This window comes from Sinohyriopsis cumingii, unplaced genomic scaffold (assembly GCF_028554795.1).
Source record: "Sinohyriopsis cumingii isolate HCF-2022 unplaced genomic scaffold, ASM2855479v2 utg000622l, whole genome shotgun sequence".
NCBI classification, from domain to species: Eukaryota; Metazoa; Mollusca; class Bivalvia; order Unionida; family Unionidae; genus Sinohyriopsis; species Sinohyriopsis cumingii.
Window position 1 is genome coordinate 345,272 of NW_028315918.1, and position 27,972 is coordinate 373,243.

A 27,972-nucleotide genomic window follows, 5' to 3' on the forward strand; every position below is an offset into this window, starting at 1 on the left:
TAGGCATTATGAGAAGTCTTTTGGTGAAAATTTCATGTTGATATAAACATCCATTCCGAAAACTAGCAATAACAAAAATTTCAAGATGACTGATGTGGTAGCCATAATAGAGTCACATTGACACCATGTTGATTTTTGGATTCAGCAAGATATCAAAAGAAGTCTTTTAGTGAAAACATCATGTTGATAATACCATCTGTTCAGGAGGAGTATAGTAGTGATAACAAGATTTTCAAGATGGCTACCAAGATGACCATGTTAGATGTCAGATCAGCATCATTTTCATTCAGAACCAACTAAACATCATAAGAAGTGTTTTTATGAAAACTCGATGTTGATATGCTATCCATTCAAAAGAAGTTATCGGTGACAAGATTTTCAAGATGGCTGCCATGGTGGCCATATTGGATGTCAGATTGGCACCATTTTCATTTTAGGACTAACTAGACATTTGAAGAGGTCTTTTAATAAAACTCCATGTTGATATGATGATCAGTTCAGTAGGAGTAGCTGTAACAAGATTTTCAAGATGGCCAAAAGTAGCAACCATATTTGATGCCCAAACAACACCATTTTCATTTAGGACCAACCAAACTGTGGGATGAATTAGTGTGTAAAGGTGCAAGGCAATTTTCTGAGTAGTTTAGGCGGAGTATCAATAAAGATCCATTACATCTCAGTGTCGCATAAAGAAATGAGAGTTTAAAGTCTCTTAAGTGTTGATGATGAGAAGCATTGCACAAGGTAGATGGACTGACATAGGAGTCTCAGGAAACAGTATAACAAAAACATGATAGCAACAAAGAAATACAAGGAAACAGAGTTTGCATGCCATACTCAGTACAAGAAACAAATTTGTCCTTTCTTCTCAGATAATTCTTGTCCCTTGCTCTTGTATACAGGATTTATAAATAAGCTCATTAGATTTGATCTAAGGAAATACCAGTCCTAACGTCTACACATATTAAAGGGATAAATGTGCTTTTCTACAACAAATATAACATAGAGTTTGCATGCATGAAAAGGACAAAATGTACTGATCCATGGGAATGACCACTTCAACTTTTTGTAACAGGTGAGATTAGCCAAATGGTGTAATTCTTGCAAAGGAAATATACTTCACTGTTTTGAATATACTTTAGGCCTGGGGATGCAATAAATAAACACTTCAAAACTACTTTATTTCTCCTATAAAGTTTTACTTTTTTCTACCCACAATGCAGAGAGGGGTGTGTGTGATACAGATTTAGAAACTTTAACATTTGGACCAAAGGGTGGGGAGGAGTCACCTTGTAAGTCTGCTAGTTTATCATAGCTAGACGTCTCGAGATCCCCCCTCCCCTGACCCTCAAGCATTTTGTACATTTCCTCCTTCAGCTGACATAGTCTACATTGATTGGCACACTTTAGTGCAATGTTTTTGTGGAATTGGATGCTGTCTGCTCATCCAATAATTTAATCCCATAATGCACCTTGTCACTGATGGTTCAATTGCATATTATTGATATATAGTGCTGAAATATTATGATATTATGGTTTACCCCAAAAATCAAATAGTAATATCTGAGATTTCTGAATATACTTTAAAGTCAAAACAATGCAGTTTTTGACTTAATTTAGCGCTCAGAATTTATGTAATTTCTCATGTGATAAACAGAAATCTGTATTTATACTCATGTCAGAACCAAATTTATGAAACTTTATTTCACTGTATGGTATCCAGAGTTTACAAATATAAAATATTCAACTGATTTGATATCAAGTATTTCATATATTGATACATGTATCAAGTATTTCATATATTGATATCAAGTAAGCAGTTTATTAAGATTATATATTTTTGCATTTCAGAAACTTGAAGTCCAACAGGATGACTCGTATCTCGACTCACCATGGGCTGACAACAACCAGCTTAAGAGAAGTTTCCAGGGAATCAAGGATATTAAATGGGGACCACGATAACATTCACTCATTATTATGATCTGATGTATGGTATGGTCACCACAGTGGCCATCTTGAAAATCTCATTATTGTTACCTATTTGGACATATCATCAGCATGGAGTTTTCACGAAAATACTTTGTCTACTTGGTCACTAATGAAAATGGTGCTGATCTGATGTCTAGTACTGTCACCACAGTGGCCATCTTGAAAATCTTGTTGGTGATGTCAACATGGCTTTCTTTACTAAAAGACGTCTTATAATGGTCTAGTTGGTCCCAAATAAAATCTGACTTTTGTTATAACCACCACAGCAGTCATCATGGCAGTTTTGTTATTGCTTGTTTTTATGAATGGATGATTATTTCAACATGGGGTTTCACTAAAAGACTGGTTGGTCCTATATGAAAATGGTGCCAATCTGGCAACCAATATATGAAAATCTTTTCACCACTACTCTTGAAAAGTATTATTGCTATAGGGATTTCACCAAAAAAACAACTCATGTCTAAATGAAAAGGGTGCCACTTCCAAATCCAATTTGGTTACCACAGCAGCCATCTTGAAAATCTTGTTATCACTACTGAATGGACTGAGTCATATGAAAATGGGGTATTTGATTGGTCCTAAAATGAAATTGATGCCACCCACTCATCCAGTATGACCACCACAGTGACCATCCTAAGAACCTTATCACTATTCCCAATTGAATTGTCATATCAGCATGCAGTTTTCACTTCGTCTGGTTGGTATAAATGAAAATGGTTCTGATCTTACCTCTAATATGGCCATCTCGAAATTCTTGTTATAGCTACAAATCCTAGATGGCTGGTCACATGGATTTTATGCTTTCACTAAAAGACTATTTTATAATATCTAGTTGGTCTTAAATGAAAACGATGCCAATATGATATCCAATATAGCCACCTTGTTATTGTTACTTCTACAAAATGGAAAGTCCTATCAACATGGGGTTTTCATCTAAAGGCATCTTACGACGTCCTAAAATAAAATTTTGCCACTTGAACATCCACACTGTAGCAATTTTGAAAATCTTGTTATTGCTTAGGAATACCAGAGATGGTTTCAACACTTGAGTTGAGCAGAAGAAATGGTCTAATCTTGAATTTCTGAAAGTTCTCTTTGGCTGTTAGAGCATCCGTAGTTTCAAGGGACTCTTGTCAACCAATATTCTGAGAAGTGCAGTTGCTTAAAAAATCATTTTGTGTTGACTGTTGTTTATGATGTATAAATCGTTTGTGGAACATAGAGCGAACATTATTAGTTTAAAAAAGTTGTGGAATTATCTTGTTATTTTAAGAAAAAATGTCTTCATCATTACTAAATGACAGCCATAAAAACCTACATGCATTTTGATAATGCAACTATACAGAGTAATTCAGATTTCTGGCCATCCTTCTGTCTAGTACCCACTAGTCTCCCAGTTTTTGATGGATTGCCACGATGGTCATCACCTGAAAATGTGCATATCGACAGATCCCTCTGCTATGGCATCATGGTTGTTAAATTTATTACCCTTTGTTACATGCAGCTTGTCTTGCAGTTTCTACAACTCAATGTGAAACTTGATACCCAGTGTGACTATCATCTAAAGATGACAAATTTGTGTGCTCCCAGACTTTGTAAGATTTGTTGCACTTTATGACTTTTGACTGCAGCTGCTTGCACTTTGTAATGAATAGTGGTGAAATTTTGCATTATTGTCATTATCAGAGGGTATGCATGTTGACAAAATTAGGCTACTCATATTTTTCAAAAGAGTTGTGCAGCATTTTATACTTTAGATTCATTTTCATCAAGGGGTATGGGTGTGATGGGGGGGGGTATATTTATGCATGCCAATTACTATTTTTCTACTTAATGTTGCTGGTATATGATAAATAATAATTTATTTGGGCGTTGGACTTGGTTTGTTCAAATAAAGCAGCTATTATATATTAAGCCATGTTTAAAGATTCATTGATTTATCAAATCTCAGATTCAGTTGTTTGTTTGTCAAGATTTGTGTTCTTATATTAATGATGTAAATTATTGAAATAAATGATTCTGCACAATGTCTTTTTTTCTAATTTGCCAACTTACAGTGAGAAGCAGACATAACCTCATTAACCTGACCATTTTATGATATCAGCTTTGTGCGACTGCTCTGGTAGTCTAGTAGTTGCAGACTTACAAAAATGGTACAAGCAGCTGTCTCGCTTGGCACTCAGCTTTAAGAGGTTAGCATTAGGTCCTGTCAGCTTGGTGTCAGGATAATGTGACTGGGTGAGACATGATGCTACATATCTGCGGCATGATGCCCTGGCGCTAGACATCACTATGAACTGTCACACTGCAGACATCATAGCGATATGACTGAAATCTTTTGAAGCCTAAGTTAAAAATCCAAATCACACATACACACACTTAGTTGACTATTTAATAGTCCTCTTTGTAGGCACTAGAATGGCATGGTTGACCGTGTTTATTAGTCTGCTTTGTAGGCACTAATTTTACATGGTTGACTCGGGAGGTTATTGACCCTTAAGTCTAAATGACCAGGACCTTTGTTTTAAACTAATATTGCTGTAAAGAAACTTAATAGATTTTACTACGACCTCTTATTGTTAGATCTCAAAATATAGGTTTCTTTATTTGCTCAAAATTTGGTCAAGAAACTTACTTTTGGTTTAGAACAAAACATTTTTCTTTAAGCTACAGTGACCTTGACATTTGATCTTCAAATCGTTAATTTATTTCCATACCATAAAAGACCAAGCTCCCCACAAACTGGTTGATGTATGTGGTCTTGTAACTAATGTTATTGTGCAGAAATTATTTTTCTTCTTTCATACACATTGACAACCTTTGAACTTTCGAGTTCCAAATTAACTGACTGCTTTGTTTTTTATGTGCAAGTTATTCACAAACTTTGGTGAAATTACATGATCATGAACTTAAACCATTTTTCTTATTTCAGTCTGTAGCCTAGACTTTTGACTTATTCACTCCAAAGTTAATAGATGTTTTCCTAACCCCAGGAAGAAGCCATCCACAAAGTTTGGTCCTTGTCCATTTTGTAGAAATAATATTGTGCAGATTAATATTTCCTCATTAAGATGCATTGACCATTAACTTCCACCTTTTGACCTCAAAATCTGTGGACTTTTTTCTAGTATCAAAAACAAGCTAACCACAAAACTTGGTCCAGGTGACGCAGAACTAATGTTATTTTGCAGAAACAGTATTTCTTCTTTCATTTACCTCAACATTTAACCTACAAACTGTTAGGCTTCTTCCTTACCCCTAGTGCAAACCATCCATAAAGTTTAGTAAATTTAAATTAAATGTTGGAAAACTCCAGATTTTGTGCAGATGTACTAACAACAACAAACAAAAAGACTCCAGAAATTAAATTAGGTATTACTATTATATGGTCTTAAACTAAGTAACAGAAAATATCAAAAACCAACATGTTTTGTAAAATTCAACATATAATTTATTTCTCTAGTATATAAAGTGAAAATTTGAAAAAGAACTTATTACTGTGAATTAAATCCCAAACGATTAAACATTCTACAAGTCCAAATGTATGCAGTTCCAACTGAATTCCAGTGGTAATCCAAATAAATTCCAATATACTGAATGGCTTGATGTGCATGTAGTCTTGAACCTGCCAATGTGCCAATGGCCTGTATTGTGGCTATGTGCTAACAGCCTTTTAATGTATCACAATAATATAATTAAAAATTTGCTTGTCTGAATTCACTATAATTCTAAATTAATGTTCCAGTCCAGGAATATTATTGATGAGCAGATTGTATTTCAAGTGAATAATAATTCAAATTTGAATAAATAAATATACCAAAATGAAAAACACAACAATAAGACTGATTCTGAATCAAGATGTTAAGGCAAGAATGAGTAATTTTTAGATAAACAAGGTTATAGAGCCCTCTGCTTTACCTTGGTCATAAATACCATTTTACATTCTGGAAGATTTTGAGGTTAGATCCAAGGGCCATCTTTTAACTCAAATTCAGGTAAACATATGTTAACAATGTTTGAATATTTCATCCACACTGAGAAATATTATCAGTGTATTTTGCTCCTTACAAAATATGTCCTTGTTCAGGTAAACTGCACTTGATTTTGGACAAGGTCAGGTGCAAAATATAAATGTATATAACATATAATCATTAAGAAAAGCCAATAAATAATAAAAATTAAATATACATAACAGTATATATAGATAACTTAATTAAAATTGTGCATGCCATTTAAATAATTTTTTTCAAATTTGTTGCACTTTGACTTTTGGAATCTTACAGAGCAATTAGCAGAAATGCCTTTATGATAGTGAATACACTCCAGCCCAGTTAATCTATGTTGTGGTGTTTCACAGGGGTCTGTTCTTGGACCCGTTCTCTTCATTCTATACACTCAGTCGCTCTCAAGTGTCATCGATCATCATCCAGTGTCTCACCAATTGTATGCTGACGACACCCAAATATACAAATCTAGCCACCCAACTGAAGTTGATGCTACTATCCAAAGTGTAGAGGAGGTCGTGGGTTCGATCCCTGGCCGAGTCATACCAAAGACTTACAAAAATGGTACTTACAGCTGCTTCGCTTGGCGCTCAGCATTAAGAGGTTAGTGTTAGGACTGGTTGGCCCGGTGTCAGGATAATGTGACTGGGTGGGACATCATGCTACATGTCTGCGGCATGATGCCCCAGTGCTAGACATCACTATAAACTGCCACACTGCAGACATCGTAGCGATATGACTGGAAAATTGTTAAAGCTACATTAAAAATCCAAATCACATCACATCACACCAAAGTGTAGAGATGTGCATTTCTGATGTGAAATCATGGATGACATGTAACAAGCTGCGGATGAATGATGATAAAACTGAGGCCATTCTGATCACAACACAAAGACTTTCTCAGTCGCATCCTTTATTACCTCAAACAATAAATTACAGTAACACCAACATTAAATTCACTCTGGACAGTACTCTCACGTTGCACCAACATGTCATGAACATATACAAGGCTGCATATCTTGAGCTGAGACCCATCAGCTCCATTCGCAAATATCTTTCAGTTGATGCCATTAAAACACTTGTATGTTCATCAGTACTTTCAAGACTGGACTATCGTAACAATTCTGTCTGGTTCATCTCAATATCTACTTAAGAAACTTCAAAACACAACTGCTCAGATCATACTTAGAGTAACACTCTGAGCACACCTACCCGCTGCTCTATACCCTACACTGGCTATCCATTCGATCCAGAATCAAACACAAAATTTGTTCTCTGTGCTACGTTTCACTGATGGACTCCAGTCCAACATACCTATTCAACCTCACCCATGTGTACATACCAGCAAGATACTTATGCTCTTCTTCTGACAATCGTATACTCGTTATTCCCACTATGAAAACGAAGTCATATGGACAACGTTCTTTTGCATACCAGGGCCCAGCAACATGGAATGAATTGCCCACTGAACTTAGACACAAAGACACAGTGATCACATTCAAGAGGGCTCTTGAAACTCACTTATTTCGACTGCAAGAACAAACTTAAAGACTTAATAATATTTCCTACCTTAAATATTTTCAGCATGTTTTTTATATTTTTTATTTCATTGTGTTTGTTTTTTGTAATAATATCATTTTACACTGTATATTTTTTTTATGTTATAGGTGTTGTCTAATGTTGTAAAGTGCTTAAAGCTTCTAAAGATTAGGTGCTATACAAAGTCCTCATTATTATTATTATAATTTACACATGATTTCTAGTTCACATTCTTATGGGTAGGACCATGACCTGGCTCGATTGGTTATGCATAAGAATTTTAAGATAAAACCTTTTTTCCTTTTAACTGCCGAGTATTAAAAACATCTCTGATACTCTTTAGCTATAACTAGATTTTCAAATTAGAATTAGATACTGTGTTGAATATATTAGATGTCAGATTGGCATCATTTACATCTAGTATAAAGTAGAAATCATTAAGTCTTTTGGTCCCCCCCCCATACCATAATGATCAGCCATTCAGTAGAGACGGGAAGATTTCATGGCAGCCATAGTGAATGTACAAATGGTACCATTTTCATTAGCACCAACTAGGTACCATAAAAAGTTTATTGGTGAAAACACCATACGCTGCTATAGCCATCTATTTGGAAGTCGAAACAACAATATTTTCAAGAAAACCACCACATTAAATGTTAGCATTTTTCATTTAGGACCTGAAACATGATGAAAACTCAATGTCAAAATAACTCCTTTTAAGAGTAGTGAAAACAAGCATGACCACATAGTACATTGGAAAAGAACCATTTTTGTCTATATATCATAAGAATTCTTTTAGTGACGTCTTGTTGATAGGACCATCCATGTTGGAGGAGAATCAAAAACAAGCTTTTCAAGATGGCCCCTGAGGCAGCCATATTGGAATCAAGAGCTGCACTGCTTTCATTCAAGACCAACTAGACATAAGAAGTCTCTTAGTGACAATCCATGTTGATAGGGCCATCCATGTAGAAGAAACCCAAGATTTTCAATATGGTCACTGTGGTGGCCATATTGAATGCCAGATCTGCACCACTTTTATTCACGACTAGCTAGAAGACTCCTAGTGACAACCCATGTTGATATGGCAATCCATGCAGGAGAAGTAACCATAACTAGATTTTCAAGATGGCTGATGTGGCATCTTTATTGGACATATATCAGCATTCTATTCATTTAGGATCAATCAGACATCATAAAAAACCTCTCAGTGAAAACACCATGTTCATATGACCATTTTATTAGGAGTAGCAATAACAAGATTTTCAAGATGGCTGCTATGGTGTCCATACTGTAAGTGTGCACAAACCCATTTTCAGCCATATCCAACAAGACCATGGGATGAATGTGTGTGTGAAGTTTCATGACAATCCTCCAATCAGTTTAGGAGGAATAGCAATAATAAACTGGTGTTAATGGACAGAAGGACAACAAACCATCCCATAAACTCTTCTAGTCAATCACCAGTAGAGCTAAAAGCTTATCATTAGAGCAAGAAAAGTGGGTCACTGTGATTGATTTGTTAAGATTATGTCTATAGTTTTGTTTAATTGAATGCATGTGAGAAAAAGGAAGACAAAAACATAATGCTGATTGCACAAGTTTTTATACGCTTTATCAGGATATACATAGTCAAGATGAAACTATACATGCTGTACAAAAGGAATTTGCTGTACAATACTAATATAAGTTAACTAATTTGTCCAAACAGCAAAACAACCTGACTGCTCCTGCAAATACAATCAATAACTGAAACTAGTAATTGTTTTAGATTCCCCCACCCCTTTCATTAATGAAGTGAGACAAACTATTCATGTTTCTGTTCTTTTATCCATCCACTGGTTCAACTTGTTTATGATTTCTTGTTATACTTAATATCCTTTGTACAAGGCTTACCTTACATATGACCTGACCTTACATACGGCCTGGCCTTACATATGACCTGACCTTGCATATGACCTGACCTTACATACAGCCTGACCTTGCATATGGAATGACCTTGCATATGACCTGAATAAGAGTGCCTTTTATACAAGTTCTTCCGCAACAATTAGCATTTATTTTGTAAAATTTGTGCATAAAGTCACAAGTCCCATACAACTTAAAAAAAACTTGAGGCATTTGGTTTAAACGTTTGGCTTTATTTTTATTTAGTTCTCTAGGTTTATAAACAAGGGCTAATTAGCAATGCTACATATTCATGTGACTAGTATCAGAGTTATCCAAGAGTTACTTTACAGATATGGCAAACAAACAATCTTTCCAAAACGTTTACATAATTAAATATCTGGGGGAAGTACAAATAAAGTACATTTATGTAAGGAAATGAATTGGTTATATTTCTCCCTCAAACCACAGTAAAGAAAGAGTTACAAAAAATTTGATCAATACATGTTTATTGGGGGTGGGGTATGTAAACTAAACACCATCCAAACTTACAGTAAATAATTTAAGTTATACAAATTAAATACATCATTTTCACTCAATTTTATTTATGCACTTAATTTTGTCAAAATATATGTTATAAAAAAGAAATAAAGTAGGATGCTGAGCTTAATGTTTTCTTTTAACCCATGTTGTCATACCACACTATACCCAGATGATGGTTTAATTTCTGTCACAGGGTCCATAGTCGTATCACACTATACCCAGATAATGGTTTAATTTCTGTCACAGGGTCCATAGTCATATCACACTATACCCAGATGATGGTTTAATTAATTTCTGTCACAGGGTCCATGGTCATATCACACTATAACCATATGATGGTCTAATTTCCATTACAGGGGCAATATTCTTAGTTTAATTTCTGTCACAGGGTCCATAGTCATATCACACTATAACCATATGATGGTTTAATTTCCATTACAGGGGCAATATTCTTAATTTAATTTCTGTCACAGGGTCCATAGTCATATCACACTATAACCATATGATGGTTTAATTTCCATTACAGGGGCAATATTCTTAGTTTAATTTCAGTCACAGGGTCCATAGTCATATTACACTAAACCCAGATGATGGTTTAATTTCTGTCACAGTGTCCATAGTCTTATCACACTATAACGATATGATGGTTTAATTTCCATTACAGGGGCAATATTCTTAGTTTAATTTCAGTCACAGGGTCCATAGTCATATTACACTATACCCAGATGATGGTTTAATTTCTGTCACATGGTCCATAGTCATAGCACACTATACCCAGATGATGGTTTAATTTCTGTCACAGGGTCCATAGTCATATCACACTATAACCATATGATGGTTTAATTTCTGTCACAGGGTCCATAGTCATATCACACTATAACCATATGATGGTTTAATTTCTGTCACAGGGTCCATAGTCATATCACACTATAACCATATGATGGTTTAATTTCCATTACAGGGGCAATATTCTTAGTTTAATTTCTGTCACAGGGTCCATAGTCATATTACACTATACCCAGATAATGGTTTAATTTCTGTCACAGGGTCCATAGTCATATCACACTATAACCATATGATGGTTTAATTTCCCTTACAGGGGCAATATTCTTAGTTTAATTTCAGTCACAGGGTCCATAGTCATATTACACTATACCCAGATGATGGTTTAATTTCTGTCACAGGGTCCATAGTCATAGCACACTATAACCATATGATGGTTTAATTTCTGTCACTGGGTCCATAGTCATATCACACTATAACCATATGATTGTTTTGATTTCCATTACAGGGGCAATATTCTTAGTTTAATTTCTGTCACAGGGTCCATAGTCATATTACACTATACCCAGATGATGGTTTAATTTCTGTCACAGGGTCCATAGTCATATCACACTATAACCATATGATGGTTTGATTTCCATTACAGGGGCAATATTTTTAGTTTAATTTCAGTCACAGGGTCCATAGTCTTATCACACTATATCCAGATGATGGTTTAATTTCTGTCACAGGGTCCATAGTCTTATCACACTATACCCAGACGATGGTTTAATTTCTGTCACAGGATCCATAGGCATACCACACTATACCCAGATGATGGTTTAATTTCAGTCACAGGGACAATAGCCACATAACACTATACCCAGATGATGGTTTAATTTCTGTCACAGGGTCCATAGTCATATCACACTATACCCAGATGATGGTTTAATTTCTGTCACAGGGACAATAGTCATATAACACTATACCCAGATGAAGGTTTAATTTCAGTCACAGGGGCAATATTCCTACCATTATACCTAGACAATGGTTTAATTTTGGTCACAGGGTCCATAGTCATAGCACATTATACCCTGGCAATCATTTAATTTTGGTCATAGAGTCCAAAGTCATACCACACTATACCCAGACAGTGGTTTAATTTTGGTCACATGGTCCAAAATCATACCCCATTATATCCAATGGTTTAATTTCTGTCATGGGGTACATAGTTGTATCACAGTATACCCATTCAACAGTTTAGTTTCTATCATGGGGTTTATGGTTGTACCACAATGAAGGACAAAATAATGATGAAGTGCTGTCTTTACCTTTTAAATTTATTTTTTCAAATATATGACTGGAATACCATGATTTAACACCAAGTCCTCCAGATGTATCTACTTCATTCTGATTTGGTGTTCATACTAATTCTGCATTTTTACTGATTCAATGTTTATACTGACCCAATGTTCAGTGATACTGTGATCATACTGATTCAGTGTTTATACTGACCCAATATACAGTGATCATACTGATTCAGTGTTTATAATGACCCAATGTTCATACTGATTCAGTGTTTATACTGACTCAATGTTCATACTGATTCAGTGTTTATACTGACCCAATGTTCATACTGATTCAGTGTTTATACTGACCCAATGTTCATACTGATTTAGTTTTCATAGTGATTCAGTGGCTTCTAAGCTTGGTCTTGTCCCATTTCCATAGTATGAATAGTATGAAGTGATGAGCAGCAAAATCACTCCCTCTTTCTGGGAATCCAGTCCATTACAAGCTTAACAATTCACCCTCATCTGATAAGGGCACCATTTACACCAAAGCATGCAAGTTTCAAATTCTGTAGTATACAGTAATGGCTGAGCTGAAGATTAAATCTAAGGATCATCTAATTTTGAATTTACCATGCCTACACAATGCCACATTGCCTCGACTAAATGCCGTTTCTACCACAAATCCATTTTGCTGTTCTACACAGTGCATGGAAAGAGTGAAACTTCCTTAAATAATATCCTCTGTAACATGGCCTCCTCTACAGACTGTACAACTATTCTGGTCCAAATGTGGCCAGATTATTTGGTCTAAACAGTGTCCAGTTTAGAAAAGCTCCACTATAGCTCTTGCAAAGAGATAACTCTTCTGAGGTCACATGACACAAGCACCAACTTGGTATGACTTGATATTGAAATATCATCACATGAGTGTTCAGCCATTGGTCGAGCAAGATGTTCATGTAGAGCACTATGAATGGATTAATTTATCATGATGGAATCAAACAGTGGCTTGCATCCCCTTGGGATGATGAAAAATCGAAAGATTAAAAACAGGTTCATATAATTAAAATATATTGTATCTATGAAATGGATACCTCTTTTCAAGTAATTATATCTTTATCAGATTATACATTTTGTCTCTTGAATAAAAAAATTTGATCAAAAAGTACCAAACACTAAAACAGAACTACATTTCCTGCAGCTCTGCAGGTTTCAATATGATTTCATTTAGAATGGTTTTATTTAGACAGGTTTTATTTAGACAGGTAATTAACAATAACAGTTATCTGGACCCCATTTCACTAAATTTCTCTTCGTTAAATTATCAGTTAATCCTTAAATTATACAATGCTTCAGTCACTAAACAATCATGCTGTTTGGACTCCACAACTTCTGGACAGGGCCTTAAACCCAAGGCTATTTTGGGGCCTTAAACCCAAGGATTTCTGGGCTGGACCTTAAACCCAAGGCTTCCTGATCCAGCAAATGAGAAAATACACATAAAATACATGTAAATGCAAAGAAATTACCCGTGTTTTCTTCTAGAACACATGCATGGGTACATCTATACTGTATGCCATAATAAACATCTCTATCTTGACAGTCTACACAAACTAAAACATGCCCCGACTACAATAAAAAAAAAAGATCATCTACCATTTATTGGTATCACTATTGTTACAATCCTGCAAAGAAACGAAAATTATGATGCTGTATGTTTGAGGACGAGATGAACATGGAATCTTCAACCACCTGTATATCATTTGTACATGCTTGCAAGTCAGGTCCAAATGCAAATAACGTAGAAGCTTATCTGACATAACTTAATGAGCTGGCAGACCAGGGTCCATGCTGTATGTTCTACTAATTGTTAATAATGAACTGCAGTGATGCCGATCTGCTAGAAAATGAAGTTGACAGATTTAGGTCAATGCAGTGATACAGATCTGCTGGCAAATGAAGTTATGACAGATCTGGGTCTATGCAGTGATACAGATCTGCTGGCAAATGCAGTTATGACAGATCTGGGTCTATGCAGTTTGCAACTGGATCCAACTTACAAGTAAGTAAACTTTATTCACACTCAATTATGATAACAATCTATGTATCAGGAAGAACAATGCATTTTCTAACAACGTAGTTTTCAATTTTTAATGAATTAAAAGCCAATAAAAGCTAGCAGGAGTTATCCAGAGATGACACATCTCATGGTCCCTGCTTATTAACAGGAGTTATCTGGAGATGACATATTTTGACATATTTTCCAGGTCCCCATTTATTTACAAACTATCTGGAGATGACATCTTCCAAGTCCCTCCTAAGTAACAAGAATCATACTGAGATGATATACCTCCCAGGGCCCTACTTATTAACAAGAATTAAATAGAGATGACATGTCTCCCAGGTCCCCACTTGCTAACAAGAGTTACGTAGAGATAGCATCTCACAGGTCCCCACTTATTAATAAGAGAGATGAGTGTCTCCCAGGTCCCCACTTAACAAGAGCCATTGAGAGATATATGCCCATAATCCCTACTTATGTAAAGACAGTTTTTTGAATAAAGGTTTTGAATATGAAACTGTTTAATGTTCATTAACAGCCGATAGAAACCTAAGGTCCAGCAATCGCTATTTATCTTTTACTGTGCTCGACGCTGTTTCCAAAACAAGATAAAAATGCTGATATTGTGGAAGATTCCAAAGTACGAAAAGGCATTTCTATGCAGTTTGCCTGGCATGCGTACCAAGTTTGGTTGAAATACTTTTAACAGTTTTAGTTATACTAAAAAATTGCGAACATTAATAAGCAGACAGAGAGTGATAGCTATAAAAAAAAAACATATGTTGTGGAATATTTCATGTATAAAATGGCAACTTTTCACATTTTGCTTGGAATGCATATTAAGTCTGGTTGAAATATGCCAAACAAAATGTTTACATATGGACAGATAGGCTGATGGAAATAGTGATAGCTATAAAGGGAAGATTAAAATTGTCAACAAAATGCATATGGGGCCTGATAGTGCCGACCAGACTTAAATAACTACACAGTTTACTATTTCATCATCTTTTTGTAACATTATAATAATATATCCTATGTAAACCATCTCTTTATGCCATGCTGACAAAAATATATTTCTAAAGATATGGGCATAAATAATATGCAGTCTCTTGCTCATAACTGAAGTCAACAAAGATCCTGATAATGAGAGTGGTAACAAAGTCAGCCAATACAAGATTACCTCATTAATATATGGGTCTTGACTACTTTCAAAATTATCCGTGATGTCGATATTCCAATTTTCATCAAAATCAGACCACAATTAAGTGTGGCAATAGCTCTGCCAATCAGATGCCAAGTTAGGGCTTCAAGAGTGGCAATAGCTCTGCCAATCACATGCAATGTCATCATGCATGGATTTCATTAATGTTACAGTCCAAGATCTTGATGACATAAGCTTGTTTTATGAATGCTTCTCATGTTCAGTGGATGGATGGTTGGTTTTTAAAGGCACCTTCTACACTTTGTTATAACATGCAAAGGCAACGGGAGATAAGTGCTTTTCCCAAGTACACACCAACACAGCCAAGCCAGACAAGTCTAGACTGATATTAAACCCCCACCCCACCCCTTTGATTAAATACAACAAGCCCAAAGCTCCACCAGCTTTGCTACTGTGACTCCTTTGCACATTATCAAACTCTTGATGACAAACTATTACCAAGTTTGATCAAGATCAAATAAATATACAAAGTGTGTCAACACAAACCTGTATACCAAGTTTGATCACAATCTAATGAAATATATACAAAGAGTGTCAACACAAACCTGTATACCAAGTTTGATCAAAATCTAATGAAATATATAACCTAAAAGTGTCAACATAAACCTGTATACCAAGTTTGATCAAAATCTAATGAAATATATAACCTAAAAGTGTCAACAAGCCCAGCCAATAAGATGCAGAATCAACTTGTATGTGTGGATGTCTCACAAAATAAACCTTGTCTATGTTCAAGACGACATATGACTAGTTCAAATTCTGTGTGGTAACGAGTTTAGCAAATCAAATGCAAGATCACCTCATTAATAAGCATTGAGGTAATTTATAATCAAGCTTTTCTCAGATCTTGATGATATCAGGTTGCAAAAAAGTCTATCAAAATTTGATCAGAAATATGGCTTAGTCATGAGATATCCAATCATCTTTAGAAGCAAAGATCTCATTTATAATTTATCTCGTCTATTGTCTTAGCAACATTAGCATCAACCTCATCTAATACGTTAGTGATGTTAACTGTGTTTGATAACGCATGAGTAGTAACAGGATCACTCCCCTGTTTCAGTAACAGGATCACTCTCCTGTTTCAGTAACAGGATCACTCCCGTTTCAGTAACAGGATCACTCCCCTGTTTCAGTAACAGGATCACTCCCCTGTTTCAGTAGCAGGATCACTCCCTTGTTTCAGTAACAGGATCACTCTCCTGTTTCAGTAACAGGATCACTCCCCTGTTTCAGTAGCAGGATCACTTCCCTGTTTCAGTAAAAGGATCACTCCCCTGTTTCAGTAGCAGGATCACTCCCCTGTTTCAGTAACAGGATCACTCCCCTGTTTCAGAAATAAGGACTTTAGTTTAATAAAAAGCAGTTGTCAACAGGCTGATGGTGTATACCTTGCGACAGACACAGGGTCATACCACAAACCCCAGGCTGTGAACCAAAGCAGCCTTAAGGCTAGGCAAACAAACAAATAAACAAAATAAAACAAAAATACAGACTGGTTTGCATTTCATATCTTTGGTCCACATGTTGTATTTCAGAACACGGATTAGGTTTCTAAAATATCATAAAAACTCTTCAATATTTGTTTCAAATGGCATGCATTTCAATGTTGTTCAAAATCATTTACATAATTCTACATTCCTGTAGACTAAATGAATGTGTAAAGAGTAAACATGAAAAAAACACCAAAAAACATAATATTAATAAAAAAGCCCTTGATGTGTATCAAATAAATACTGTAATATTTCACAGGAATCAAAGTGCCCTTCCAAAGCAGTGACAGCTCCCACTGGCACCATTACAATACATTTGTATGAAAAGAACGTGTCTGAAATGATAGCTAAAGACAAGTGTACGATGACCATAAAGCCATTTGTAAAATATAATGATGAATAAATTTAACGGTTGAGAAATGAACACCTGATAAAATTTGGTCATTTTTCTCATAAAAGAGAATATATACATTTTTAATGTGAAAAAGTAACAATGAATATTCTACATATTCTTTATACAGAAAAGAAACCTCTGTAAATGCTCTATTACAGTATAATGCCATTCTAACTTGGAATTAGCACTTGGCAAGAAATAACAAAGCTACTCTATGAATAAAAAAAATGCTTTGATCGACAGAAAAGAGAGAAAATATGATGACACTTTACATGCTTAAAGCACACTGTACATTATAAACTGTTTGTGAGACAGAATTGTTTCATACAATGTGATAAAACAAAATTATTTTCTTACCCATCAAGTGAATTGGTACTTTTGAATTATACTTGGTATCAATGCTTCCCAAAAAGAACAAAGAAACAATTTTGTGTCTCAATGACCCTGTATATTATCAATCACACAGTATTGTATTTAACTCCTGGTTTAATGTGTTGGATGTCTTGCATGGTCTAAGGGAAGTAACTCATGCAGCCTTAGATGAACTGCTTCAGACTGGAACAGGGTGTCACTCGTTTTTACTCATTATCTCTGAAACTAGGCCATATTTAGTGAAACAAATAAGACACAAAAAAAGAGAAATTTGCTAACCTTATAAATATTATTCTTGAAAATACCAAATCGGACTATATGAGGCACTAAGCCCAAGGAATAGCATGCATGGAATATCTCTTCACCAATTCAGTTTAATGGCACATGTATATAATAAACAGAAAGCAATGATAAAATCCTGATTAACACACATTCAATATGTTACCTAGAAACACAAGTCACACAAATATGACTTATGCTAGGTTTTTCAGGAATGCAAAATTTGCATAAATCTGGGATTTACTGTACAATAAACTTTCATAAACTGACCCTTCCAGAATCTGCCCTTCTGTACCGACTGGCCAGTATGGCCATCCTAATCCAACTGCCATAAAATAGCCACCTCTATAAAAAAAATAGCCACCTCTATAAAAACTACCCATGTTTGGTCCCAACAGTGTCTAGTTTAGGAAAGTGTCACTCAAACTACAAAACTAAACAAGAATCTATCAAAGGGACTGACGCTCTACTAACTGAAAAGAATTTCCAGGATAGGACAATTTTTTCCTTTTAATTGCCGAGTGTCAAAACCATCCCTGATATTTTTCAGCAGTAACAAGATTTTAAAATTTGCTGCTGTGGTGAACATACTGGAATCCAGATTGGTACCATTTTCATTTAGGACCAAGAAAACATCATAAGAAGTCTTTTGGTGGAAGCCCATGTTGACGACTTTGTATTTTGGAGGAGTAATGATAACAAGGTTTTCATAATGGATGCCACAGTGGTTATACAGAATATTACATTTGGATCACTTCTATTTTCTATGCATCAATATGATCATCCATCTAAGACCAGCAATATCAAGATTTTCAAGACAGCCATTGTGGCCACAATAATGGAGGTCAGACTGACAACACTTTCACTGACAACAAACTAAGCATCATGAGATGTCTTTACATCACCCTCCATTCGGGAAATAGCAACAAGTCAAAGATGGCCATTTTGGTGGGCAGGCAGCAGCAGTTTTATTTGAGACCAACTAGGCATCATAACAAGTCTTTTAGTGAAAACTGCATGTCTTTTAGTGAAAACCTCATGCTGAAATGACTATCCATTCGAGAGTAGCAATAACAAACTTGTGATAACAGATGAACAGACAATGTACAACAGACCATCCCATAAGCTCTCCTGGTGTATGACCAGTAGAGCTCAATACAATTTACAATGGTACAAAATTATAATATCTTAAAAATTACTTGTTAATTATGAAGAAAAATCAGAATTAAATATTGATTGACCTAAATCAGTGCAAGTCTTTAGTATCGTTCAATCCGCCCTGTGTAACGGGTACAGGTTTGAATTCTACAAATCAAACAGCCCTGGCTGTGATACAAGAAAAGGTACAGGTTTGAATTTCTGGTCAGAGCACATTACTCGAATAGCCTCACCACTAAATAACTTACATGTATTTTGTGCCATAAAAAACATTCAATCAAGCAACTTAGACTTGCAGTATACTTAGACATGCAGCATACTTAGAAACACTGCATACTCAGACACACAGTACACTTAGACTTGCTGTATACTTAGACACACAGCATACTTAGACACACAGTACACTTAGACTTGCAGTATACTTAGACATACAGTATACTTAGACACACAGTACACTTAAACACACAGTACACTTAGACTTCAGTATACTCAGACACACAGTACACTTAGACACACAAGATCCTGTGATATTAATCAAGGATTTAAACAAGGCATTCACAAAATGACTACTAATATATTATACTGAACTTCTATGTATGTAAAGAACAATGCATATAAATCAAGTATAACAGATGCTGTAAAATTCAAGTTGTTCCATGTCCTATGCAAAACCCATCCGATATATATCAGTTAAAAATTATAATAAGCTATCACAGAATATTGCTATTATTATTACTATTATTATTATTATTATTCAAAAACCATCTGGCTGTCACAACCTAATTCAGCACATTACTGGAGGTAAAGCTTGTCACAAATTACACAGGCTGAATATGAACAAAGAGAAATAAAAGGGAAGGCTTTTCATTTCTTCTTTCCCTTCGATATACCAATATATCGATTGGCCTTTTAAATAATATTTCAACTTCATATCAAAGTACAAAAACAACAATGGTCAAGCTAGCATGTTGTATATACATGTTTACAACTCCAGCTGCAAACTACACTGACCCCAATCTGTCAATGCATATTGTGCCAGTTGATTAGGGTCTATGCAGAGATCAGGATATGCCAGTGTATCATGTGATGACAGATCTGGTTCTGTGCAGTTTGCATATGGACTCAACCTTTAGGAAAATACAAATAGTTAGCTAGCCTCCATTTCACAAACTACTGCTTGATCACAACCAAATCCATGGAACCTTTTGCTAATTGTCACCTGTAGTGAAATCTGTTATATCCAACAATTTTATGGGTCAAACTTTGTAGTGATTTTCATCCAAATAATTTAACAGTTACATGTACTTTGGATATGTCTGCTAATATGCAAAAATGATAAATCATACATAAAACACTTCAAAATATAGACTATAAAACTAACATAAATGTAAAATGATATGTGACATGACCTAGATAAAAAGGCAAAGAATGAGGTTCATCTAATAAAGAAAAAACCTAATTAACTGGAAGAAATGAAGGATTGTAACATATACCATTTTAGTAAGACTATTTATTTTAGATCGAAAAAAATAATCTTGCCATTCGAATGCAATTTTCCATATGGTACGAGTGTCATTAGAGGACACACGGTACTAATGGTATGGAAAAATGGGAACCAGCCAGGAAATGGGTGAACATAAAATAGAGTATATATGGGTTAGGCTGACCAGGATTGGTTAATAATATAAGTTATGTTGTAGGAAAAAGAATCTTTTGAGAGCTTATCCTAGCTGTAAGTGAAAAAAAAAAAAATTGTTTTATTGATGGAATTTCAGTCCATTAGCAGTCTTGAGTTTGGAACACTCATTACTAAAATTAGCACCAGACTCTTTGGTGCGGAATTGAAAGCACGTTTCAAACACATGCAGGTCCAGAAAATGCAGCGGGTGATATCCTTTCCTCTACATAGAAGCTAACATCCAGGTTTCTATACTGATAAATATAGGTTTGATCATGAGCACTCAAAACTTTTAAGTTATTGAATTTTTAATATCATGGTGTTTGCATAGGTTTACTATGGGAACTAAATTAGTATCTTGAGTCCTAGAAGCTTCTAGCTGGGTTATCTCCACTGCTAGTAGCCTTTGACAATGATCTGGCCATAAAATCCATGCCCCCCCCCCTTTTTGGAAATTAAATCGATGCCCTCACCCAAATCGTAGTAATGTCACACCTGACTTTGGAATTAAATCCATGCCCATACCAAATTCAGTAAAATCAACCCTGATTTGGGAATTTAAAAAATACTAAAGTTGAACAATGACAAGTAGCCTATATGCTGATATAAACGTCTGAATCCTTTTCCCCCAAGAGGTCAACCAAAATTTTAAATACCTCTGAATGCTTATCGGTATTAAACACAAAAAGTTCTTACAAATCTCCTTATGTAACACACTTTATGACTGACCAAATAAAAAAATTTGAAGCAGAAAAATCACAATACTTTATCAAAACTTTGACCCCACTGTGACTCCCACTGAATGGCAGTAAAGAATTCATCCAGAACTTTACGATAAAAATATTCAACATCCAGTCAACCCTTATTTGAAAAACTCAAATGACTACCATTTCATGCCAGGCTAAAATTCAATGAACCAGTCATCATGAAGAAAGTTCAAAACAACCTGGCATCAGATGATCTAAATAATTTTAATCCAGAAGTTCATAGTTGAATTAGGTACTCTTCTACTAAAAATCAATTAAGTATCCCTGAAGAAAAATGGAGACATTTAAAAGCTGTTTGTAGGCAATGGTGTTTTAATATCTATCACCTTACCCTTGCTGTTTAAAACACAAACACAAAACATTGCTTTTAGTCCAAATTAGAATTGTACATTTTTTTATGAACCTGCCCTATTTGACTGCTTCCAACCTGCAAAACTACATATTTATGTGGTTTATGTACACAATATGAATACAATATATTTTAATGCATCTCAAACTCATGTGAGATGACTCTTTGGTATAAGAGACCGATGAGATTTTATAAAAATGAATGTTACTGAACTTAGTGCCACTTCGAACTAAATGTTCTCTTTCCCACACTGTGGGTAGGATTGCAATTCTTTATTTTTTGTGGATCTAAGGATGCTAATGTTGGATTAGTGCTTGGAAATGTTCTATTGTTGCTTGTACACATCGCTTATAAAAGTGAACCTGAGAAAAGCAACCCATTATTACTCTCCTCAAATCTTGTTATCCTCCAATCTGAATTCTGTGATAGATATTGTAGAAAGACCCAACCAGGTCATGTATGACCCCATGTTTTGATTTGTTTTGACTCAAATCCTGTTATTCCATAATTTGAAATCTGTGATAGATATTGTAGAAAGACCCAACCAGGTCATGTATGACCCTATGTTTTGATTTGTTTTGACTCAAATCCTGTTATTCCATAATTTGAAATCTGTGACAGATATTGTAGAAAGACCAACCAGGTCATGTATGACCCCATGTTTTGATTTATTTTGACTCAAATCCTGTTATTCCATAATTTGAAATCTGTGATAGATATTGTAGAAAGACCCAACCAGGTCATGTATGACTGCAAGTTTTGATTTGTTCTGACTTTGTATCATAAACTCCTGGTTTTTGACCGAATGTATCTCTTTCAATGACATCATAACCACACCATTTGTTTACATTTGTCAACAGTGACCCCAGGATATAGGAAAATGTGTGGAAAATCCTATCAATAACAGTTGTAAATTGAAACAAAGATAAACAAGATGAAAATAACTCTTAGCTAATTCTCTTTCCTCCAATCAGCAAGTCCGCAACACGATCTTCACTAACTGCCCTGACTGGGTGAATGAACTTAACAGGCATTCCGCCAGCTACTTTGCATGTGGGAATTAGATGTCTCAAAGTGGACAACAGTAACACTTCATAATTTTAAAGCTTAATCAGTGCCCTCTTTCTATTATTACTTTTTCTGTTGGTACTTTAGCAAATCTTTCTTTCTCTTTCTTAATGAATTAAGGCTTTTATAGGTATATTTATTTTGACCTATTTACTTACTAATTAACTTAATTAACTGAATCCTGATATTTTTATATATTTATTTTGACTTATTTACTATTCATTATTTGTTGATATTAGTATAAATGATAAGAAATTGAAATAAAACCTTTCTCATGTGACTTCTTTTCTCACCACCCCCCACTTCCTGGCAAGTAAGAATGCATTTTGCATTTCCATATACTGTAGTCCTTCCTGAGATGCATGACACATTTCAAGTCTTTAGTTCACAATGTAAATTCAATACTTTTCACTTAAAAGTAAACAGATTTTTTTTTATATCAGCACGAGTTTTACGAATCTGAATCTTTTAGCCTTTGAGAAGAAAACTCTCTCAAAATGAAAATGATGATAAAACTAAGAACAGATTTAGGAATGTTAACTTTTTTCTAGTGATTTTTCTAAAACATGTCTGTTTTCTATGTGAAAATGTTGTTACTCTGTCATATATTTTGGCCCTGGATCATGTCATATCATCAGCATAAGAAGATCCAGACTGTGGTATGATGTGAAGTCATGATTCAGATTTTCTGATGCTGACACTATGACATGTTCTAGCCAATTACTATGACAATGATCTTTTATTAAATACTTATCAAACTTCAGATAATTTAAAAAAGTCCCTATTCAAAACTGAAGAAAAAAAAACAGCATAGCATTTCAAATACGAACTTCATCATATATCAGAAACCAAATTACATTTTGATCAGCTCACATACAAATGAATATACAGTTTATGAATGAAACGCATGTAGTTCCAGCCTCGTTTATGAGTATGGCAATAACATACGATAGTAAAATTCTGGCAATTTCTTGAGTAAAAATGTAATGGTATATATATATAATATAGGTAAGAATCAAGGCCAAGAAAGATATATAATAAAGGCTAAAATTGTGGCCAATAAATGAGAATGTTTTTAAACTCTCACTGAAACAGTTATGTTATGATACTCATCAAACTGAAATAACTGTAAGCTAGATCAGCTGATCTTGGTTTGCAAAGTTTGTTCAACCAACCATTTAAACTGAAAAGCACAGGTCATATCTTGAGGAATATTATTCAATGGCATATCTGTCGTCTACAGTGGTTGGCACACATTATACATTCAGGAATATTATGCAGTGACGGATCTGTTAAATGTGTTTGCCACACATGAAAAGAACAACAGCAAAACAACCACATTATGAGATTCCAGTTATGAATTAAATTTTTTTACAATTCCATATTAAAGTTTCATGCCAAGAAAACAATCAGGGTGGGTGGGTGTGGGTAATACAAGCTGTCCATACTGGAGTTTGTAGAAATAAATGATAAATTCAGATGATACATACAGTGAAAAGAACTATAGTATATACATTTACATAAAGACACACATATACATTAAATCCATTATTCTCTAAGTTTCATCTGACTAGATAATAAATTAAATAATTCAATATTTTTGTCACATTTATTTACATGTTATTTATTTACATTTGCATGAAAAACTAAACATAACATATTAACATTCACAAGCAATGCCAAGACCATGCGGTCCCAGTCTCTTTTCAAAAATACAGATCTCAATTCCATAAATTAGTCAGTAAAATCAACTTGATCACTGTAAATAGCTAACACTGTTGATCACTGTAAAAAGCTAACCTCTCAATCACTGTAAAATGGCTAACACTGTTGATCACTGTACATGGTAACACTGTTGATCACTGTAAATGGCTAACATTTTTGATCACTGTGCATGTCTAACACTCTTAGGATGAAAACAAAACAAAACATTTCCCAAGCCCCCCCCCGAAACTAAGGGACTTTCATAATGTTTATAATGTCCAAATATTCCACGACAAAAATCTTTTTAAAAAGAAAGATAACTTCCATTAAAGCGTTCAAGTTATTCACTCCTATATGATTTACTGTGACAGTTCATATAGCAATTTCAATATTCTCATAGGATATTTAATTAAAATCACAGTTTCTGGTTCTAATGTACTGACAATATGTTTGACTAAATCTAATACTCTTGGTAATTTTAAAAGAAATGAAATCTGTTTTTTTCCCTTCATTTCAAGACATAACAACGCCATGAAAATGAATAAAGTATAAATCATCCTACAGTTACAAAGACATGTGACATAGCTATATACCCATTTCCCCTAACATGTGATATAACTATATATCCATTTCCCATAACAAGACATGTGATATAGCTATATACCCATTTACTATAACAAGACATGTGATATAGCTATATACCCATTTCCCTTAACAAGACATGTGATATAGTTATATACCCATTTCCCATAACAAGACATGTGATATAGCTATAAACCCATTTCCCATAACAAGACATGTGATATAGCTATATACCCATTTCCCATAACAAGACATGTGATATAGCTATATACCCATTTCCCTTAACAAGACATGTGATATAGCTATATACCCATTTCCCTTAACAAGACATGTGATATAGCCATATACCCATTTCCCTTAACAAGACATGTGATATAGCTATATACCCATTTCCTTTAACAAGAGATGTCATATACACTTGCTACTCATTTAATGAAGTTTTGAGTTAACAAATCTGAAATATTATTACCACTTTATCATCATGTGTAACAATTTTTTAAAACAATGAAAGCATGCCAAACCAGATATGAATAAAATGCCAGCACTACCAACCACCCTTTATACATCCAGTATTGATCATGTACTGTACTCAAGAACCCTAGCCACTTTTGTGAGTTTTATCTTAAATTATCTTACACTCCATCACAAGTTCCAAGCACTTGTCAACATCATCCACAAGAAGTCCAGACAGTCTGTAAGTCTTAATAAAAACTTAGAAAAAGCATAAAAAAGTGAACACTTAATGGTCCTAGCATGCAGCGTCCATCGTGCACCTTTAAGTGTTATTAACATTTGCAACAGTACTGACAAAATAAATTAAAGTGCCCTCAGTTTTGCTCCGTTTTTCCTTTACACTGTATGTTTATTTTAATTTGAACTGTTAATTTCAATTTAATTACTATTCACTGTAATAAATATCTGCATATATGTGTACTATATATTTACCTTCCTTTACAATGATTTATATACATACACCTATCTCTAATTATTACCTTTAAATTAATGGGAAAGTCTTTATTGTTTAATGAATTTTCACTCAATGACCTTAAAAGAACACATCCCATTCAATCAATGACCTTCAAAGAACACATCTCATTCACTCATTGACCTTCAAAGAACACATCTCATTCACTCATTGACCTTCAAGGAACACACCCCATTCACTCAATGACCTTCAAGGAACACATCTCATTCACTCATTGACCTTCAAGGAACACATCCCATTTGTAAAAATGAGGAGTTAAGTGTATACCCATTTCCCATAACAAGAGATGTGATATGGCTACATACCCATTTCCCATACCAAGAGATGTGATATGGCTACATATCCATTTCCCAAACAAAGACATGTGATACGGCTATGTACCCATTTCCCATAACAAGAGATGTGATATGGCTACATATCCATTTCCCAAATAAAGACGTGATATGGCTACATACCCATTTCCCATAACAAGAGATGTGATATGGCTACATATCCATTTCCCAAACAAAGACATGTGATACGGCTATGTACCCATTTCCCATTACAACATCTTTTTTCTCTTCACAGAGTTGTTAAATACATTCAAGTATTAGCTTAAATATTTTTCTTGTTGAGGTATGGCCTTTTTGTAGATGGTACTGTTATGGAACATAATCAACAATTAAGTGAAACAATTTGCTACACTGTCTCTACATATTTCTTAAAATGAAACATTAAAAATTTCCATATTAACATTCTCTGAAAAGTCTTTAGTAGCAATTTCTCACTTGAAACAAAACAAAGTACCTATGACTGAAAAATAAAAAAAACCTCTTTAATAATTTTACTTCCAAATTGACCCTGCACCATTATTTTATGCAGTCCCCAACATTTATGTCCCAATTGCTTTTTTAGTTTTCATTTGATCTCTCTTTCATTCTCTCTCTCTCTCTCTCTCTCAAATTATTTGCCATTAATACATGCCCTATAACGTAATTATGTTTAGTTCCTTTGTAATCACAGAATCTCAGTTACAAATATATTTTTAAAAAATGGCTTTCATTGCAATGGAAGTAAAACATTTCTTTGATTAAATCAGGTAGCATTGGGGCACTGTCAAACTTGCATTTACACAGCAATTAAAGGTAAAACATTAAAAATGACAATGTTTCACTTTTTCTCCCAATACAGTGTAGTCAATAAATGCTTTAATACAGCAAAATAAATGGGAAAAACACTGAACAAATTATAAGTGTTCAGAATTACAGAGATGAATACTGCCTGGTGATATCCAATTTATGCAAGAATTGTAATTACCGCTGTCCCAAAGTATTAAATCTAATTTGTTTAATGAATTTCCAACAAGTTTCTTGAGTTTCAGTGATGTACATGACAATCCATGGAATCCTGAACACAAAACGTTGTCATCACATTAAAGCATAGATGATTTTCATCATGCAATTTACTGATAATACATTCATGATATTGCAGAAAGACAAAATAACTGTCAATTTTGATTGACACATCACGAATCATTGTATAGTAACACTATCCATAATAGTTGGTGAGACTCCGATTTCCAATATCACTACGTAGTGTACATGTTGCAAAGTCTCTATGTCTAGGCGTGAAGCGAACCACCTCTATCCTGTCAACAGAGTCTGATCGCTCCAGAGTTGGAGCCTCAAGGTGATTTGCTGGGGTAGGGTGTTCAGGATGCACAGGCTCAGAAATATCCAGTTTGGCCTTTGCTTTCCTCCTACTGTCTATAGCTAGTCGAATTATTACAAGTAACAGTAAACATATCACTCCGAAGCTGACACCCAATGCAAGATATAGAAAGGCCTTCTCTTTATTTTCT

At 34.6% G+C, this 27,972-nt stretch overlaps 2 protein-coding genes across 3 annotated transcripts in view; one reads left to right on the forward strand and one right to left on the reverse strand.

The window, feature by feature from the left end:
• The window catches only part of LOC149773636 (cilia- and flagella-associated protein 298-like), a 32,447-nt gene extending 28,431 nt beyond the window's left edge, over positions 1–4,016 (forward strand). Inside the window, exon 8 of the mRNA XM_089946271.1 lies at positions 1,852–4,016. Coding sequence (XP_089802397.1) covers positions 1,852–1,962 — 111 coding nt within the window. The 3' untranslated portion in view covers positions 1,963–4,016. The remainder of the gene's footprint in view (positions 1–1,851) is intronic.
• A 5,105-nt stretch (positions 4,017–9,121) lies between these two features.
• The window catches only part of LOC149773637 (protein eva-1-like), a 258,264-nt gene continuing 239,413 nt past the window's right edge, over positions 9,122–27,972 (reverse strand). For both annotated transcript variants that reach the window (XM_089946269.1, XM_089946270.1), the window contains one exon: positions 9,122–27,970. In XM_089946269.1, coding sequence (XP_089802395.1) covers positions 27,660–27,970 — 311 coding nt within the window. In that variant the 3' untranslated portion in view covers positions 9,122–27,659. The remainder of the gene's footprint in view (positions 27,971–27,972) is intronic.